Source organism: Molothrus aeneus, chromosome 3 (genome assembly GCF_037042795.1).
Source record: "Molothrus aeneus isolate 106 chromosome 3, BPBGC_Maene_1.0, whole genome shotgun sequence".
NCBI classification, from domain to species: Eukaryota; Metazoa; Chordata; class Aves; order Passeriformes; family Icteridae; genus Molothrus; species Molothrus aeneus.
Window position 1 is genome coordinate 10,178,528 of NC_089648.1, and position 19,668 is coordinate 10,198,195.

The 19,668-nt window shown below is 45.5% G+C and overlaps 1 protein-coding gene across 1 annotated transcript in view; it reads right to left on the bottom strand.

Annotated features, from left to right (window-relative positions):
• SYNDIG1 (synapse differentiation inducing 1) overlaps window positions 1-19,668 on the bottom strand; it is a 51,788-nt gene that overhangs the window by 26,765 nt on the left and 5,355 nt on the right. The window contains exons 2-3 of the mRNA XM_066546245.1: window positions 14,366-14,916; window positions 6,506-6,643 (exon numbers count right to left, since the gene is read on the bottom strand). Of these exons, the coding sequence (XP_066402342.1) occupies window positions 6,506-6,643; window positions 14,366-14,845 (618 nt within the window). The 5' untranslated portion in view covers window positions 14,846-14,916. The remainder of the gene's footprint in view (window positions 1-6,505; window positions 6,644-14,365; window positions 14,917-19,668) is intronic.

The window sequence follows — 19,668 nt, forward strand, 5'->3', positions numbered from 1 at the left end:
ATTCTTCCTGGAAAACCTACCTTTGCATATGGAAAAAAAAAAATGGAAGTATTTAGCTGAGATAACTGAGGATTACTAACAAAAGCCTCAAAACCATTTCCATAATCCTGCTAACAGCATCTCTGCTCTCTACATTTAAAAAAAATTGCAAAACACTAAAACCCCACTGCCTAAGACTAAAAAGTTCCTTAAACTTAGTCAGAATTGCCTAGAAGTCAGGGAGACTGAACCCCTGATCAACGCCTGTGGAATATTTATTGCCCTACTCTTCTGATGACTCCACCAGAGAGGCCTCAGAGTGAATTTGTGAATACTACAGGCACTTCCAGCTTAGTGGCAGCTGTGGACTGAAACAATCCTCACATTCTCATAAAACTGTGACATAACAAGTCAATTGCAAAGCAACAAAAAGTAAGAGCAGGATAAAGAGGGTGCCCTCCTGGCATCAGGATATTTTATACCCTTGAAGTATGACTATATTGACAAGTCTCTGGGGCTATATCTGGCTTAGCAAAATGTGTGAGGCATAAACAACTGGCAGAGAAAAATTCATGTACAATACTTGCTATCATGCAGGATGCTCTTGAAAATAAAAAAAAAGATCCCTCATCTCCTCAAATGCTTCAAGTTGGTCTCTCTCCTATCTCAAAACTTCCTTGTAATTAAACACCTGCATAATGAATTAAACTCTCCAGGGAATGTTATTTGCCAGCTACTTTTTCAATTATTTAAAATTAGCTTAAGGGCTAAAGCAATCAGGTCATTCATTAATTTAATTCCTTTTTGTAGCCATACTTCGTGACTTGGAAATGAAGCTACAAGATCAAAAGGACAAAGAGGAATGAAGAGGAAATTATACAAGACACTTACAAAGTTCCCTGGCCCATGACCTCAGCCAGGATGCACAGTCTCTGCTGGTACACAACACACTCTAAATGGCCATTTTCTTGTGCAGACAAACACTTCTCTGGAGACATCTTCCCAAAGGGAAAAGTTGGCAGGAGCAACGTCCGTGCACACGCAAAGCACTGGCTGGCAGCCAGCTCCCACTTGGGCAGATGAGAACTGGAGATGCTGGGAACTCATCAGCCCCACTTCAGAGCAGCTATCTTTGTCTGCAGAGCTGCCTGGGGGAAGGAAGAGGGGAAGAGATCCTCTTCTACCCAATCCAGGGTGAAGCTTTCCTCTCTCCTCCCAAAGGACCAGAAGTTGCAAAATTCTTGAATGCATTAAACCACACCACAAGCTTTTGGCAGAGGCAAAGGATGTCACCCAAATGCCCCATGTCACCAGGGGCCAGGGTCATCTATTTCTGAGCTGCTTTTCCAAGCACAGGGAAGCCAGCGCTCTCTGATGGTGACATGTGTACCCGGCTCCTTCAGGAGTGTCGTGGCTGGGAAGAGAAGCCTTGCTACTTGATTCCCCTCTGCCTGGCAGATCTGTGCCCTGCCTGATGGCAGTAAGGGGAGGAGTGTGGGCCAGCAGCCAGCTGTGACCTTCTGCAAGGAGCCCATGGCCTGGTGGCCTCCCAGGACCAGGGCTCTCATGTGAGTGCAGTGGCCACACCGTCAGCACTGTGCCATCGCAGCAAGGCAGCAGCACTGGGCTCCTCTAGGAAAACTCCTGCCACAAAAGGTTTTTGCAGTTCCTTGTGAGGAGGAACTGATTTTAAACTATTTTCACTCATTCCTAGCACAACTGGGTTTAATTGTTTTACACATCACCTTTTGCAGCAGAAAAACTGCAACAGTTCAGAAGGGTAAGAGGGCACCTGGGTGTGCCTGTACTCACATGCAGAGAGCTGGAGAGAGGGATTTGTTTTCTGATTGAGCAGCACAGAGAGCTCAAACCTTTGTGTGCCAGCCAGCAGAGACTGGGCTGGGCAGCCCCAGAGTACACACAGGGCCCTTTACCCAATCTCTGTGCTCAAAGAAACAGCCTTGCTTAAGCAAAAGAATTGTGAGACTTGGTATCTGGTCCAAGACAGCAAAACAAAGGCCTTTTGTTTCCATTAAATCTCATCATCTTTAGACAGCTCTTTTGTCCAAGCATTACTTGGACCAAGAAATAATGCAGTGTGGAAAAATCTCTTGAAAATGCAAAAGCCTCCTGTCTGCTTTGCTAGCATTGCTTCAGCAATGCTGACCAGCATATCCTGTAAGTATAGATCTTGGCCTGTCACTGCCAAGGAAAGAAAAATACCACATTTTTTGTTCTTCTTTTGCCTTCTCTTCTTTGATATAGGAGGTTGCTGCATCCCCTGTGCAAACACACGCTCTTGGCTGTGTGTCAAGCTCTTTATAATAGACCATATTCATTCTTTCTATGGAGTAAAGTGGGACAGATAAGAAACAAAGCAGGGTGGATGGATAAGAGCAGGGCATCACCAGCCAGGCTGGTGGAGTGTGGCACATCATTCTGCTGTTCTGTCTCATTGTTTTCCCTGTTGATACAGGGACTATGAGCCACCTTTCTAAGGAACAAACAGCAGATAGCACCTGGCTATTATTTCTCTGTCCTCTTCTTTTGAGGTTGGATGTCAAAACCTTATGCCAGAAAAGCAAGGACATTGAAATCCATACATGTATGCTGAGCACTGAAACCCTGAAAAAAGCTAGAATTCATGTTATTTTCTACCTTCCAGTGGAAACATGAACATTCTTTCCTTCTCCCCAGTGACTACTGAAATATGTCAGAATACAGATATTTTCCTAAAGGCCCTGTCTCTGAAAACTGGATGAAAAGTAACCAAATATTTCAGAAGTTATCACAAAGAAAGACAAGCTACTCTTTTTTTTCTGCTCACATAGGCCTTGTTTCTGTGGGAAAACTGTAGAAAATCCTTTACCCAGTGAGACAATGTGAGCAAATAATTACAAAGCTTTGCATCCTTGCGTGCCCCTGCCAGGGAGGCAATTACAGCAGGGAGCCAGAGCAGCAGACAGGCAGGGATTGCTCCCCTGTGCTCCCAGGGCACTCTGCTGCCTGGCAGGTCCCAGCTGCTGCCAGGGAGGAGGGAGGGAGGCTGGGAAGGCCATTTGAGAACCTTAAGCACGTGGAGAAGCGTGCAGAGGGGTTTTTCCAGGTGTGTGTCCAGGTCAGAGGTGGGTGCAGGCGTTGTGCACGCTCCTGTTCCTGCCTGCAAGGGAGCAGGCACAAAGTGAAGCTCATTCATAGCATCAAAGGCTCAGCTCTCCCATAATGAATCTCTGTTTACAGTAGGGAGGGAAATGTGTGACATGGTATTGCTCTCGTTCCTAAAAATAAAAGCAGGGAGAAAAAGAGGATTCATGCAAAAAGACCTTTCAAGATTGTTACCACCACCCCCCAGCCCAAGCAGAAAGCCTGACAGCCCCTGAGAAATCATCTGACAAGTTCAATGGTAAACTTGACAAGACAAAAAAGATATATTTTTTAAGTTCTTTCTTTGATTTATGAGGCTTCACACTTGCCTACCATCTACAATGCTAAAAATATCTTTGGAAATAAAAACTGAGGAACCCTCAAGACTCCAGAGGGTGGAGATTTATGAAAAAATAAACACAATGAGGTGGATTTTTGATCATACACTGCTTGTGGGGAAGAGGTTTTGGTGAAAGACATAATTTACTTTCCTCTTTCCAAAAGTTTTCTTGCAAAATGCACAAAAACTCCTTTGATTGATCTCTTCAGTGGTTGACTAATGAGACAATCCAAACAATGGCAAGCCTAAAAACTCACATGCCTCATTCTGGAGAAGCAAATGTGAGAGAAGACAGGACACAGGGCCCCATCCTGAGAGTGGAGCTGAGAGGAGCACAGGACTGGGCAGCTACAGGAGGTGGGGACAAGACTCTTGTGGGAAGGAAAACACAAACAAAACCAGAAGGAAATGACTGAACAAGTGGGCAGCCCAGTGATGGCCTCAAAGCTCTGTGTTTTTCTGAGGGAAGATGAAAACCAGCAAGTCTCAGCTTTGCTTGGGATAAGATCACCAGGTGACATCCTGCTTGGAAAAGTGGATATCCCAACGGGAAAAAAACCACATTGATCTTTCTTAAAGAGCACTTCTGGATCCACTGCTCCTCCCTGCTGGCTCACCTGTGGATGCACATCTTCATTGCCACCACAGAGGCAGACCCTGCACAGCTGCACCCCTCAATACAGAGGCTCTGCAAGAAGCCCCAGGTCAGCAGCACGTTAGCAAGAGCCTTGGTGGAGACAGCAAGTCCCACACAGAGCAGAAACATCCCCTGCAGGAGAAACTCGGCTTTCATGGAGCACAAACCCCCCAAAATTCAATCATTCTGCTGGTAAGAAGCACCTCTGCTGTCTTACAGCATCCAACCTTGTGTCATTGTTTTGCAGCATGACACGGGCGTACGCGTCATAAATGTGCCGGCAGGTGATGCAGGAATGAACAGAGCACCCATGCCTGTGGAATGAGCTGTACTGCAGATACACCTGCTGCAAACAGAGGCTGCATCTTCAAATGACCAGATTTTTAAAACAAAATTCGCTGCCAGTGCTGTATACTGCATCAAAGAACCCGTCCCCCATCTCCGAGTTTCCTACGCGTTATGATTTATTCCCAGGTGGCCTTGTTGCTACAACTGCTCAGGAAACTTTGGAAAACACAAAATTTTCAAGAGCTCAAGCAACTGTAAAAAAAGAGGTTTGATCATGAGTCACAAGAGTTGATCTTTAGCTATACCTCTGGCTTTTGATAAAGAAGGGGGAAAGCTGGACTATTCTTTTGAATTAACAAGTGATCTCAAATCTTATGAAGGAGTTTAAGTTGAATGATCTATATAAACAGAAATCACATATATGGTTTATGTGTCCAAGTATGAGTTGACATCACTGTCAATATCAGCTTAGCAAGGTGCAGTGTTTTGGTGGTTTGTACCAACTATCTCAGCAAGTTCTCAGCCACAGGAGGTTTGGGCTTAATGTTGGTTTCATTTTTCCCCTGGAAAATGCCAGTTTCTTGGATGTGGGATTTTACAGAAGAATCACTTTTTCCATGTGTTTTCTCAGGGCTGTGATGGACCTGCTGAATGGGAAGGCAGAGAGAGAAAGTTGCTCCCTGGGAGCTTGGGGAGAGGACAGAGAGATGTGATTTCGCTGGACTGGAACAAGCTGGACCATCTTTCTACAAGAGATTTGAAAACTGAGTTTAGGCAGCCACATTCAGCTGTTCTTCATCATTATACTAAACCAAAAACCACACAAGTTTTGGTTTTCAAATGCCAAAATCCTTTAGCATAGTACCAACATTTTTCCCTGTATTCATGCTTTTCCCACCTTTTGTATTCTCCCATGGAAGACAGAGGTTCCTACAGAGTCATGCTGGCTCCTGGGATCCATTCACAGCTGCATGCCCTGGCCTTTGCACACTGGCTCTCAGCACATTCAGCTTCTCAGCCATATTGTTTTTTAGTATTAATTACATTGATTGGGGGGTTTTGTATTTATTGGATCATGCTGTGCTTTCTTTGCTCAGATAAAACTATCTCACAAACAATCAAAACTCAAACAGTCAGAACTTGTTCTTTTCCACAGGACAAACACTAATTGTCTCAGAGGCTTCCCAGAGCAAAGACAGACTGTTCATTTGAAGTAAAAAAAAAAAAAAAAAAAAAGTAGTTCTCTACCTCTTTTTGAGGTTTTTTTTTTTTTTTTGATTTTGAAGAGTAGGATTCTTCAGATCTGAAGAGCCTTCTCTGGTTTGACAAATCAGCAGGGCTGGTAGATGTTTAGTGCAGGCAGATTAGAAAGACAGCTGAGAGGGTGAATGTGAAGGGTGCTGTGGAGCAGAGACTGTAGTTTGCAATAGGCACTAGAGAGAAATATAATCAAATGTTTCCTCGTAGTCACTGATGAGGCTGCCAGTGTGACTCCTTCTCTGTCACCTCACATTATCTGCCCTGCTGGGAAACTCAGTAATTACACTGCAGACACTTGTGGAGACATACTTGTCGAGACAAATGATGGGCACGAGGTGATTGCGAGTTAAGAAATGTTAAGACTGCCTCGTGAAGAAAACAAACCAAAACACAGTCACTTCTTTGGTAAAAAAAAAAGATATTTGCATATTAAAATTTGAAAAGAAGAACTGACTGAGCAAATTTTTTCTGTGGGAAAGGAAATGGTTTCTGGAAAGCAAATTCACATCTGCAGAGCAGAAATTATTTTTATTCTCCTGGAAGGATATTCTAGCTTATCAGCTTGGGACAAGTAGATCTGTTTACCCAATGGGAAAGCCAAGTGTTTGAACTATCAAGGGTGTTTTCTATTCAAAAGCCATGTCCACAGAGGATTCTTAGCTGGATATATAACCTAGCATGGAACCTGACCATTGCCAACTAAAAGCTAAAATAATTTGCAGACACCTCCCTCAGCAAAGTATCTCAAAAGGCAGCCACCACTACCACGGAGACACATCCAGGTGGGGAAGATGCCACCCCTTGAACTGCCTTCCACTGCCCTGGAGAATGTCTGGCAGGAGATGTTTTAACTTTACCTCATGGGACAGGTAAAAGGCAGCAATTCCCAGTGGCCAGAAGCAGCAGAGCATGGAGAACACAGTGAGGCCAAGATGATCCCTTGGTGGCATCATCAGGAAGTTGTCTTCACTCTCGGTGTCACTCGAGTAATCGCTCTGGAGCGGCAAAAGAGAGAAACATAGATGTGCTGGTTAATGACATTATTGCTCTTCCTCTGCCATCAGCCAATTCCCTGATCATTTGACCATTTCTCCTCCTCTTCCTCACCCACTGTGTCACAGACTCCATCACTGTTGCATGAGCTTGAAAGCAAGAAAAGACAAATGTAAAGATATCACTGCAGGCAGCTGAGAAGGAAGCCCATTAAAGGAAGGGGCTCTCTAGTCACATGAACCAGGGTGAATATTTCCTTTCAAAAATAAAGGAGGAGAGGGAGAGGGAGAAAATCCACAGTACTGCTGAAGCCACCCCTTGAAATTGTGCACTCACCTGAACAGGTGAGATACAAAATCAAAAACTGCTTTTGATTTTTCAGGTTTTTGATTTTCAGGTTTTTGTGTGCTGGCATAGTATCTATGGAGACTACCTTTCTGAAATTTCAAATTGCCTTTTCTTTCACATAAAGATGAAATGGGGAAAAGATTTCTCAGATAAATTTGGCCCTGTGCTGAATCACAAAATTATCAGTTATGCTGCTTCCCAAAGGCCAAATTGACCCACCAGTGAGTTACCAAGGGTGAGAGAATAATTCTAATCATACAGTCCTGACCATGCAGACCAACTGTGAACCAGAAGGGTGAAAAAAAATTCAAGAAATCCCAGAAAGAAATCCAACAGCAAAAGGTACCTCAACTCTTCCAGTTAAACACTCCTTTCCCCAAGCAAACCTTCCTTCCCAACACTCTCTCTTACAACAGGACACCTCATCCTGAGCTTACCAAGAAATCTTCTCCATTCAGAACCCCCCCTGACATTGGGATAATTGATAATTTGGCTACCTAGCTCTCTGTCTTCTCTTATTCCTGGATCTGCAAGAGCTTCACCCTGACACTGAAGAAGCTGGATATTAGTCTTGTTGAGACGTCAGAATTATATTTGTCAGTTAGGGTGCCTTTCCCTTCCCTTCCCTTCCCTTCCCTTCCCTTCCCTTCCCTTCCCTTCCCTTCCCTTCCCTTCCCTTCCCTTCCCTTCCCTTCCCTTCCCTTCCCTTCCCTTCCCTTCCCTTCCCTTCCCTTCCCTTCCCTTCCCTTCCCTTCCCTTCCCTGGCACCATTTCCCAAGTTTGTTGGAGGAATCAGGCATTGGAAGGCAGAATGCCACAAAAAGCATCTACACAGGAAGGAAGAAAGAAGGGAATCCAACTCCATTTGTAAGGTGCATTTAAGATGCAGTTTCATCACAGCCTGTAAGTGCCTGAGCAGATATTTTCTGATCAGAGGCAGCTCTTTCATTCTGTAGAAAAGCTGAAGTGACTGAAAGAAGAATAGAGGAAAGCAGACACAAGGTGCAGATTTTTTTAACAGAGATGGTGATGAACCCTATTCTGCAGTTGTAATGGATTTTCTATTTAAAAAAAAAAAACCAAAACCTTTTCTTAAATCAAGGCTGGCTACTCCAAAAAGCTATGAGCTTTACCTCAACTGAGACATTACAATTGCTCTGCAGACAGCCTGCCAAGCACACTGGAGATGTCAGACAACAGGGTCTGCTCTGCACTACAGCTGCCAGCAACCTCTGATGGATATTCAGGAAGCAGCCCTTTTACTTTTTTCCTTCAAAGCAACCAATTCAGCAACATGCACACACTGCATACAAAACTAATTCCTTATGGGGCCCTGTGGGATCTGCCTTCAAATCCAGATGGTCCAGTGCTCTGGTTTGACAAAGACCAACACAACGCTGCTCCAAGTTAATATGTGGTCTGTTTCCCTCCACACAATGCCTGCTCCAGTAATGTGGTTAAACAGGATGACCTGTTCTGCCAGCACTCTGCATCCTTCTGCTCTCCTGCAAGTGTTCTGAGCTCACCTCCATGCAGCAGATGCTGAAGGCAGCAGCTGGATGGAGGCTCTTCTGCCAAAGGCTGTATCTAATCACTGCTCTGCCTCCACACACTCACTCATCCCTGAGCAGCAGGGGGATGATTATTTATTATCTTTATTTATTATTTACCAGAGCAATTATCTTGCTGATAACTTCTTAAGAGGTGATGTCTCTAAAGCCTGCTATTTATTTAATTTTGCCTGTCTATTTATTTCTTTCTCTATACAACTTTGAGTTTTGCACTTGATTGCCTTTCAGTTTTAAAGGCATTTAAAGGAGCCATAATCCCCTAACCCTGACCTGCTGCAGCTCTTCTTGTTTCCCCAGCTCCCAGTGTAAAAATTGCCCTGTCAGTCAGGCAGCCAGCCTTGCAGAATGGGCTCACAGAGGTCTCTCCTTGCTTGGAAAACTTTTCATATGTAACTTGGCAACACCAAAATGCCATGGGCAAAATCCCCTGGATGCAGTTGCCCAGGCCTATTCTTCCTCCTTGATCCCTGGACTTTGATCACCTCCCTTGTGGTGTTTTCTGGACCCCCACAGCCAGGCTGCTCCTCAGGAACTGCCATCCAGCACATTGCCACTGGAAGGGGATCACTGCAGACAGAAATGAACAATCTGCACTAAAACAAGCTGGGGCAAGTGCTGTGACCCTTCATGATTGTCCCCTTTTTGCTTCTCAGCTGACACAGCAGTCCTCAAAGACGTGTGCCAAATACCCACCCTCTACAAATGACAGCAGGCAGCTCATGCAGGGCTCCTGCCACTCACATCCCAGGCTGCATCCCAGAGACATCCCTGGAAGTGATGATGAGAGAGGGAATTGCTACCATTAACAAGATTCATAGGAGGGCACTTGGACACTGCTGAAGGTGACTTCCCAGCCGTGCTCCCTTCATCTGGAGCTGGTTAATGGAGGTTAATATCCCTTGGCAGGGCTCAGTATCTCCAGACTTAAGTGGCTTCTCCTTCAAAGGAGAAAAATAAGTCAAATGCAAAGAGTAATCACTCTTGTAACCTGTTAACAATGTGCCTTTGAAGGAGCTCAGAGATATAAAGTGTGTCCTGTGGGTAGGATGAGTCAGTGCTGTGAGTGCATACCTGAGTGCCACTCCTCTTAGGAGCTCATGCCTGGGCACCACACCTCTGACAGCACACCTGTGCTCTTCTGAGCATATGCCATGGGACAAAACCACTGAAAATTACATTCCCATATTCTCAACACAGCCCTAGATGAGCTTGGGCAAGGTATTTATGGTGCTGTTTTCCTCCATTGCCCAGGTGCAGAACAGGAAAAATGCTGTCAGAGGAGAGCTGTGACAGCCAGTGAACTCATCAGTAAAACCAGCCTGCATGGTCTTTGGGTTGCAGAGCTCTCTGGAAAGGGAACTCTGCCATGCACACCCCCAAGGAGTGTTCAAATATGCCTTCTGGATGCCTACAGCCAGGGGAGGCTGAGGATACAGCCCAGTGCAGGACCACAGGCTGGAAGCATTGACAGAAAGCATGTGTGATTTCATGGGGCTTGGTGGGCATCAATTTCCTCAGGGTCTTCTCTTCATGTTGCAGAAAAAAACATGTCAGGAGGTGCTTGGGAATGGTGAGAAGAGTGGTTGGATGGAACAGGATCCAAATTCTATCTCTACAATTTCATGCTCAGGTCCAAAGGATAAGTTTTCACCACAGAATCCAGCAACTTCTGGTGGGAAAAAAAAGAAGAAATGTATACCTTGAAAGCACTACATTTCTTTTCTTCTTTCACTCCCAGAACATTCTATTTATTTTGCTTTTAGAGATTGTTTCAGACAATGCTGGGTGCTGGGAAAAAGTAAGAGGGTTTTAAGAGACAGCTCCAAGGTATTCTTTTATGCGACGTAAATGAATAATTTAATTTGCTGCCATGAATAGCTTGGGTTTCTCTAAATAAGCAATCTACCTAGTGGCTAGGAGGGAAACTAGCAGCAGTATAATATGACAAATGCTATTTTTGGATAAAAGATGGCACATGAACTCTAACAGGAGGGTATTTCATCTTGTAACTCATTTCATATTTCACTGCCGCCGCATTTGACAAGTTGTCTGTCTATTAGTTGTGGCATAAAGAACTCATAAGATATTTATAAATTTTACAGAGATACCTAAATAGGGAATCATTTGATTTCAGGGATGGGCATGGAAGAGAGAAGTTTAAATCCCTGACAGAACGTGCAGCCTTCTGTTTTCATGCCTGGAAATTGCTGGAGCAAAGCAGGGCTCTATATGCTAATGAGAGCTGTTTCTGAGATGTTTTTCCCTCCAGACAATTATGATTTTCTTAGGCAGACTGAACAACACTCCACCAGGACCTGAGAAGCACTGCTAGTAAAAAATCCCTACAAATAAGTAGTGAAATGTTGCTGCAGGGTACAACCCATGATCAGGATGTCTCCTGCTCCTCCGTAGCACCTCCCATGTTCTTCAGAGTCCCCAGGCTTGGGAAGACAAGAAAATGTCTCCTTCCCAGCAACTTGTCCAAGACATGTTGAGCTGGATAGACCCATCCTGAGGAGGCTGGTGGCTAACAGAGAAGCAAACCCTGCAGCTTGGCTTGGTCAATTCTTCAAACCAAAACCGAATTTATCAAAATGGCTGTGCTTTTTTTCCAGAATATTTCTCTACTGCAAAGTTTTCTGCCAGAGAACAGCAACCTTTCTGCTTATCAAGAACTCTTTTCAAAAAGGCAATCATGTTAGAGCAGTCTGACCTGCAATAAAATTATTTTCTGCATGTGTCCCTCCTGAGAGTCTTGCACTGAGGTGGGGGGGGGGGGGGACACTAGAAAGGGAGGAGATTGATTTTTTGGCATTTCTATGAAATTAAATATCCATCCTCAAAAACCCTAGGTAGGCATACTGGTATAAGGCAGGCAGTGCCAGGGAGACATGGAGAAAGAGCAGTGACTCACAGCCCCATGTCTGGTGTGCCTTCCAGAAGGCATTTTACAGAGATGCTCAAGCTGGGACTCCCCTGACAGGTGGAGAACAGGAGGTAGCCCTCAGTTTTCAAGAGGAAAGAGCTCTTCTGCACAAAGCTGTCCTCTTTGCCAACGTTTCCAAAAAGGGCCTAGTTTATAGAGCTTTCTCCCAGAAAGAAGTGCCAAAGCAGGCATGAGCCTTGGTCTGCTCTGACACTCTGCAGCTTCCATGCCTTGATCATCTGTGGCTTGACAATCAACATGACAAGATACACAGCAATGTCCTGTGCCACTCTCAGTGCAGACTCAAACCCTTTAGACTCTCACAGAGGAGAAGGAAAATTTGCATCTCTGTTGTGTCACCCTCTTCCTCCTAACTTCTGCTCCCAGTCCTGGTACTCGCTCTCTCCCATCCCATCTATTAGCAACCTAAAAAAGCATTTGCTTCTTGTCAGTGACTGGCAGGGAAAAAACTTCTTCCTAGTGTGACACACTTTTGCTGTGTGCTTCAGGTGCTGGTTTTGTGTAGTTAACCATCTGGCATGGTTCATCACCTTACACAGTGACTGTTTGTCCTTAAGGAGTTCTCTTCCATTCCCAGAGTCTCCATACATGAATTTAGGTCTCTAATGAGGCTGTGCTCCGGCCAAGCCCCCGAGGCCCTCATGCATCTGGCCACACAGACACAGCCTCTGTCCACCAGCCTCTGTGAACCAGAGGAGCACAACACAGCAGACACCTTTTTTTCTGGTCTGGTGCTGTCAAATTCCTCTCTCCTCTCCTGCATGACCAGCTGCATCTGCAGAATTTGGACCTTCCTGGAATGGAAGCTACTTGCCATGCTGAGCTACTTCTGCTGCAAACAGATGCTCAGCAGGCTGGTCCTTTGGGATCAGGGGAAAGTTCATGTAGGAGTGTGAAAATCTCAGTGCAGCAATGGAGACAGACCCTGGTCTGAAAGCAGAGGTTTCTAGCAAAACAAGTGTTTCCAACTAACCAGGTCCTTATCCAAACCATGCCTGGATTTCTCATCCCCTGTTCCTAGCGGAGGAGAAATTTTGATGGAGAGGACAGCCCATGGGGTGGTGTGTACTTTGTGAATGTCTTACTCTGAGCACTTTGTACACACAGGTCATGATGGTTGTGCATACATCTGTATTTGTTAGCACAGTGTCACCCCAAAGGGCCAAATGAGACAGGGAATCTGTGATTCCACATACTCTACATCCATTCAAGAGCTGCCACGTTTCGTCTCAGGGGGTCTGTTTCCAGAGAAACAGGTCAGAAGGAAGAAGGAGCCAGGGAAAAGGATGCACAGAGTGTCAGAGCATGTTACCAAAATTTACTGTCTCATTTCTCCTCTTAAGATCAGGGGAGGATGAAGTTCTGCAGCTGGTTTCTAAGACACAAATGCTCTCTGCGAAAAGCTGATCAAGTTCCTCTAGTACCACTTTGAAGAGGTTTTTTCCTTATGCTGCTCATTTTCCCAGCCTTTTTTTATCTCATTCTCCAGAAGTTGACTCAAGAATGTCTTCTTGACTTGAATTGATGAGAGTGAGATTTTTTTTTTTTTTGCTCCCTGAATATCAGGCCAGATGTGTCAATAACACCATGTGTGCTGCAGTCACTTGTGTCACTACTGCATGAGAGAAACTGGGGCAAAAAGAAAGCAACCAGGAATTTTGTTTTGATTAAGGAAATTATACTTCCCACAGCCAATTCTGAAATTCTGTGGAAGGGTGTGATTTGAGCTAATAGTCTCACATGCTTCAGAGAGAAGCTTTCTGTCTCCCTGTGGAGGCATTGAATACTGCATTAATGGCACACACTGTGAAAAACACTTCCCTCTTCCCACCTTATCAATACAGAGAGAAAAGAGAATAAAAGGGAAGTCAATCTCTTGCTGGATTTCCCCTGTGCTGATCACAGGGTGAGACACTGGTATTACAGGAGGTGAAAATAGAAATTTTAGGGCTTGTTGGATCTCGGTCCTGACCAAAAATCACAGCAACAGAGAAACATGACCAGTGTCCCTATCTCAGCTGTGACATTCATGTTTGAAGGCATAGCTTTGCTCTATGACAGACAGAGGGTCTTTGCTAGGTTAGGAGTCTCTCACCAGTGGTGGAGGAAATTTTCAGATCACCAGCATTGTTCACCCTCCATTCCCACGAAAACTGAAAAACTTGCAAACACAAATTCCTGTCACACTTGGGCCTCTGGTTAAAATTTAAAAAAAAAATTGCATCATTTTAGAAAGAACAAAGTTGTTTCCATAGTCTTCCCTGTTACTTTACAGTGAGCAATCAATGAGGCATGGGACTCCTGAAGAAAACATTGCATTTGAGTCTAAAAGTGTTCAGCTCCATCAGAAAAATATCATTTATTTCAGAGATATGAATCCACTGCAGCTTGAAACCCAAAGACTTCTGTTTCTGCATTCATTCCAAGACGGAAATATGTTGTGTCTGAGCCAATAATTTAAAACATTCTGCTCAAGTCAGGTGAAGGCAAGAGATGATGTTGGCCTGCTGAGTAAGATGGGCTCCATGCAGATAGACAGATGCACCCTGCCCCAACATTACACAGCACTTAAGCACGTGGGTCTTCCTCTGTTTCTGACCAGCCCCTTCAGAGGCAGAAGGGAAATGCTGATCTCCTTTAGGGCCAGTGGGAATTTTGCCATCAGTATCCACAGATCTGGGACCTTACCCAACAAATAAAGATGAGCAAATTCATTGTCCTAGTTGGAGGAGAAAGTGATACAGCTGACCCAAAAAGCAGCTGATCCCCTGCTGTCTAGCTCTAGGGGGTTGTACACCTAATTTCAAGCACACCCTCCTCTTCCCAACCTTCCCCACATATCCCAAGTGACATCTGACCTCTAGTTCCTGGAAATCCTCCTCTTCCTCCACCTCATAGGAGAGGGTGTGGATCTTGATGTCATCCGCAGAGAGGTCGATGAATTTGCTGTCGGGGTACTCCAGGCTGTCCTTGGCGGGCGAGCGCTCCTCGATGAAGGTGGTCTCGCAGCACTCCGGGCCCAGGCTCTCGCCCCACGAGCGCAGCACGTTCTCGGAGTAGAGGATGATGTTGGGCCTGTAGTGGGACTCCACTGTCTGCTGCAGCATGCTGGGGTCCAGCAGCTGCTGCACGGGGTCGCCTCTGCCGTTCTCCGGGCGCCTCGGGGAGGACAGGCCGCCCGCTCGGTGGCTCTGGTACTGAGGGGTGGGGTACACAGAGACCAGGCCATCCCGGCTCTCGGCCACTAAGTTCCTTGTGTTGATTAAACCATTCCTTTTCCCAGCCTCAGTGATCTTACTGTGCATCAGCACGCTGTTCTGCTCAACCAAGCCATCCATACTGGGAGGTGTCCGAGGCCTTTCTTTTGCTGTGCCTTAGAGCTCACGCCGGGTGAGTGGCTCCCATTTTCCTGATGAAGAAAGGGAACAGAAACAAAGGTGAGGTTTAGGGGGACAGAATATAAGAAAATAAAGATAGTGTAGAAAGTAATCTTGCCTCTAAGGAGTTGCAGCTGGGCCAATTATCAAAGATTAGGAACAGGCCTGACTTTACCAAGCCAGAGCTGCAAGAAAGGAGAAGAAAAGTGCTATAAAAGAGTGGGGTGGCTGAGTGAGAAGGGCACTGGAGTCATTTGGCTGCTTTGTGAAGAAGAAAGAGTCAGAGCTCTGAGGAGGTGCCCACAAGAAATACACCAAGAAGATATGAAACTTTTGTGATAAAGAGACAGCAGTATGGAACCCCTGAAATAAGATGGCAACAGTGAGGTCAAAGGCAATGAATTGAAGGACTCAAGTCAGCTTGTCTTCTATACAGTCTCAAGAGAAAATAGAGCCCCATATACGTGCACACCCTGATTTAGTTCTCCAAATATAGCCATTCAGTTCCCCAAATATTGCCCCACTCAGGGAGGCAAATTCACCACATCCATAGGATGCAGGGAAGCAGACGAGGTGAAATGTCTTGGTAGTGATGGACCCCATCAAAGCATGGCTTTGGTGCCTGTTCCAGCCTCCCACAGGGACACAGCTGTCATCCTGGAAACAACATCCCTTTCCTCTAAACACTTTGTATAAGAGATGGGGAAAAAACCCAAAAAAGATCAAAACAACAACAACAAAAATCTCCTAAAAGAACCATTTTCAGTTCTCAGAAATCTGCAACTGCAAAAGATGGGCAGGTGCTGTGTTCACCTGTCAGTGTCTGCAGCCACCCCTTGCCCTTGGCAAGTGCTTTACTATCCTTTGAAAACCAATTATTTTCAGCCCAAACAATTTCTCACCAGGCTGTTTGTTTTTCTCAGGTGTAGCCAAAGGCAAATGCCTTTTTAAATACTTATGTATTGGCCACAGGAACTGTAAATTCATGGGTTTGTTTCCGGGCATGAGCATAAAAATTACAGATGTGCTACTGCCTTCAAAGTTCTTCGTATTAGATCCTCTAAGACCAAGTTATTAATGCAGGATTACCTGTCCCCATTGTGCTGTCTGGAGGAAACCAAGAATGAAATACACAAACACATAAACATATGTAATTTTTTTACTCAATGCTTTCTATTTCCCTTTTATGTCAGACAACCTCTAACAGAGCAATGTCCAGCAAAAGCCCAGTATTATTTCCTCTTAACTCCAGACTCCAAACACCTTCAGTCTCTCTTTTGGATGCAAGAGGTATTTAAACCACTGCTAAGAGCTGTTTTAACGCTACCAATTAAGCAAGAAACTTGTTTAACACACACGAGAGCTTGACCCAGAGTCCTGACATGTTTACATTCACAGCACTTAGTTTAACATGCAGAGGCCCCATTTTTATTGTGTTGTCAAGTAGTTCAGTGCTTCTCTTAAGTGAACCAGCAGGAAAGCTACAGAAGAGAAAATCCACCATGGTGGGATCCCATGGAAGTTCCATGTGCAATCCAGGTAGCAGGAGCATCCTGCTGGGCCTCCAGCTGCTTGAGCACAAACCTTCCACTTCCTCCTCCCAAAGAAACTGCATGAAAGTACATCCCCATGGGCAGAAGGTGAGAAACACTCATCCACTAAAGAGTAAATTCTCAGACTTCGCTCAGTTTCTCCCAACATGATGGTTGATGCTACACTCCCTGATGTGTAACATCAACCATCAATCCTTCACCCAAAAAACTGCAAACCCTCTTGCAAACCCTCTTATTCCTGCCACCTGACAAGCAAAGTGAAGTGGTCAGGAGGAATATGCCACAGATGTAGCAGAAATTGGAGAAGACTCACCAACCAAACAAATAAATGCCCTCCTAGAGAGATGTATGAAGAGGTCAACACTTTGTCACTGCATCAATGGCTGGAAAACTTGGGTCATGCCTTGCACCTACCTGTGGTCACATCATTTCGGCAAAGTCTGCCTTAAGCAGCACCCAGGAAAATGCCATTTTAGGGCAGTTTTATTGCATGCCTTGGAGCTGCTTTGTTTCTCAGCCCTACCATGGATCTAAATATCTATATGGCAGGTCTTTACCTTCTGTGCATTTCAACCAGTGTTGTAAACCAATATTGGAGATTCTGAGTGACACTTTCCCCTTGGTAACGGACAAAAAGTGGGAAAAAACATCCAAAATGAGGCGAGGACAAGACAGGGAGCATCCTTCCCTCACAGAGCTCCCCTGATAACAGGGATAGTCCATTGCTCAGGACATCCTCCCTGGAGTCCCACATAGCAGGGCAGGCAGTGTGCCTCAGGGAAGGTCAGCAGGGAGATGTGGATGGCAGCATGCAATCAGGGTAAATGCTTTAACCCCAGGTGCTTTTTAATCTGCAGCTGGCCGCCTGCCCTACCAGAGCCTGACCCAATGTTCTTGGCCCTGAAAGAGTATTGCCTAATGGGAAGAGGCTGATGAGACTCGTGCCTTTGCAGGATAATACACTAAGAGCGGGGGAAAAGAGAAATAAAGAATTATATTAGTATTTCTCCTGAATGGTATTCCCCAAGTTGAGATGGAAGTGTGACAGAGAGTGGCACATGGTCACTTAGGGGCAAAAGGCACCTGTGCCAGTGGCTCAGAGCCTTTGTCCTGCCTGCAGGAACCCCTTGCACATGGATCCAGCCACTCCACTTTCACCAGGGGCTCTCATGGACATGGCCTGGGCCAGGCTTGCAAGGCTGTCCTAAAATTAAGATTGCCCTAGTTTCCAGGTTCCCTGCAGCCCAGAATCCCTGGATGTCAGTGCCAGAGCAGGTGACCTCTGACAGACCACCTGAGGAAACTGGGAGGGTGCCTTCTATGCAGGAAGCCAACATTCAAAGCATAAAAAAGCTCTCATCATCTATGGCCACAGTGAGGTTTCAGAATGATGTTGACAGGAAAATGAAATTCATCAGAGCTCTTGAAATAAGAAAGCTTTTCAGTCTGCTCCAAGATGCAGAGTTAATTTTAATTGGTTGGATTCAGGTTTCTTCAGTTTTTGCATGGTTTTAATTGTCCCACAAATCACTCACTGGCACTGAGGCCAACCAGAAATAATTCTGCATTTTTATACTTGAGACTGGAACCAGAAGGAAAAGCCAAGTTCAAGTTATTAACAGATAGATATATATAATCAATATATCAACATTCAATCTAATGTTTACCTTGGGGTTAGACATTTTTACCCCAGTCTACTATAAAAAGTGAGTCCATTAATTACTTTACCCTTCGCTCTTTCCAATTTCTTGGATTCCCCCCTCCTCCTTTCTTATTTTAATAAGAAGCTGCAAGCAGTGCCAAGATCTCTAGCCTGCAATGCTGTGGTTTATTAAGCTATCACTGGTGTTACAGCAGAGCCCAGCTACAGTGAGGAGCTGCACTGAGAGCCACGCTCTGCTGGGTGTTCTGCAGCCTCCTGCTATGATGACAGTGCCTGACAAACTAATTAAGCACAGGGTGTGAGACAGAGAAATGCCAGCTGTAAGGAGGGCAGCGAGAGAACAGCGAAATGCTGTGCCCCAGGTTTGAGCAGAAGCCAGCTCTGTTACTGCCCACCATCCCAAAACTCCTTTGCTCTCCTGGGACCTGGCAGGATGCTCCTTTCCTCCTCTCTCCATGGGACTTTGCACAGCTTAAGGGCTCTTCAGCCTTCTGGAGACCCTCGCCAGGCACCCAGTGTCCTGTGTGAATAAGCAGTTGGGAAACTCTGAATGCAAACCCCTGAATTCTGAGCAAGCCATAGAGTTGAAACATTGGGCTGTGGCTGAGCAGCCCCAGCCACCTCCTCAGAGCAGACCAGAAGGACATTCATCCACACAGACCAAGCACCACCAGCCCAGCAGACTGGTTTGTTGGCAAGAAAACTGGAAGGTGAAGGCAAGTGAGGCTGAAGGCAGAGTCCCCATCTGCTGTCAAAGCCTGAGGCTGTACCCTCTGCCATTCCCTGCAGATCTGGCAGGTCATCAGCCAGGAAGAAAGCATCAAAAACTCGTGTGCTTCTGCATGGGGCTGCTGGATGTCAGCAGAAACCTTTTCCCCATGAAGACAGTCAAGCACATTGGGAAAAAGCTGCCCGATGAGGATTTGCATTCTCCATCCTTGCAGGTTTTGAAGACCCAACTGAATGAAGCTCTGAGGCTTGTGGTGTGATCCCAGGTGACCTCTCTGAGCAGGAAATAGAGCTGCAGACCTCCTGAGATTCCTTCAACTTGATCATCCCATGATTTGAATCCCTCTGATCCTTACAGGTTCCCACCTGTCTCCCACGCTCCCCAAAAGTACTGCTCCCAAATCCCTCAGTGATGCTCAATCACCAGCATGGCAAGAAGTGGTAATAGTGACCCTTTGTGCCACCAGCAGAAGGTGATTCAGCCCCAGGATTATCAGATTCAACAAAATGCCCCTGGGTTTGAAGCTGGTTTCCCCTCTGCCAGTGCAGAGAAAGCAGAGGGGAGAAAAGCTCTCTTGAAGAGCAGTCAAGCCCCTCATAAGTTGCAGATTCCCTGGCAATGAGCTCTCAGGTAAGAGGGAGTTTCTAAAGCACAGTGCAATAAGCTTCAGAATGGTTTGAGGCATCCCAGACATTTAGAAACTGCAACAACAAATACAGACCTTATGCATGAGAGAAATCACAGGCAATGTATGGATCTGGAGTGCTGATTACAAAGTGAAATATTTAACAAAATGAAGGAAAAAACCCCTTTCCCACTTGTATTTTCCTTCTTTGAT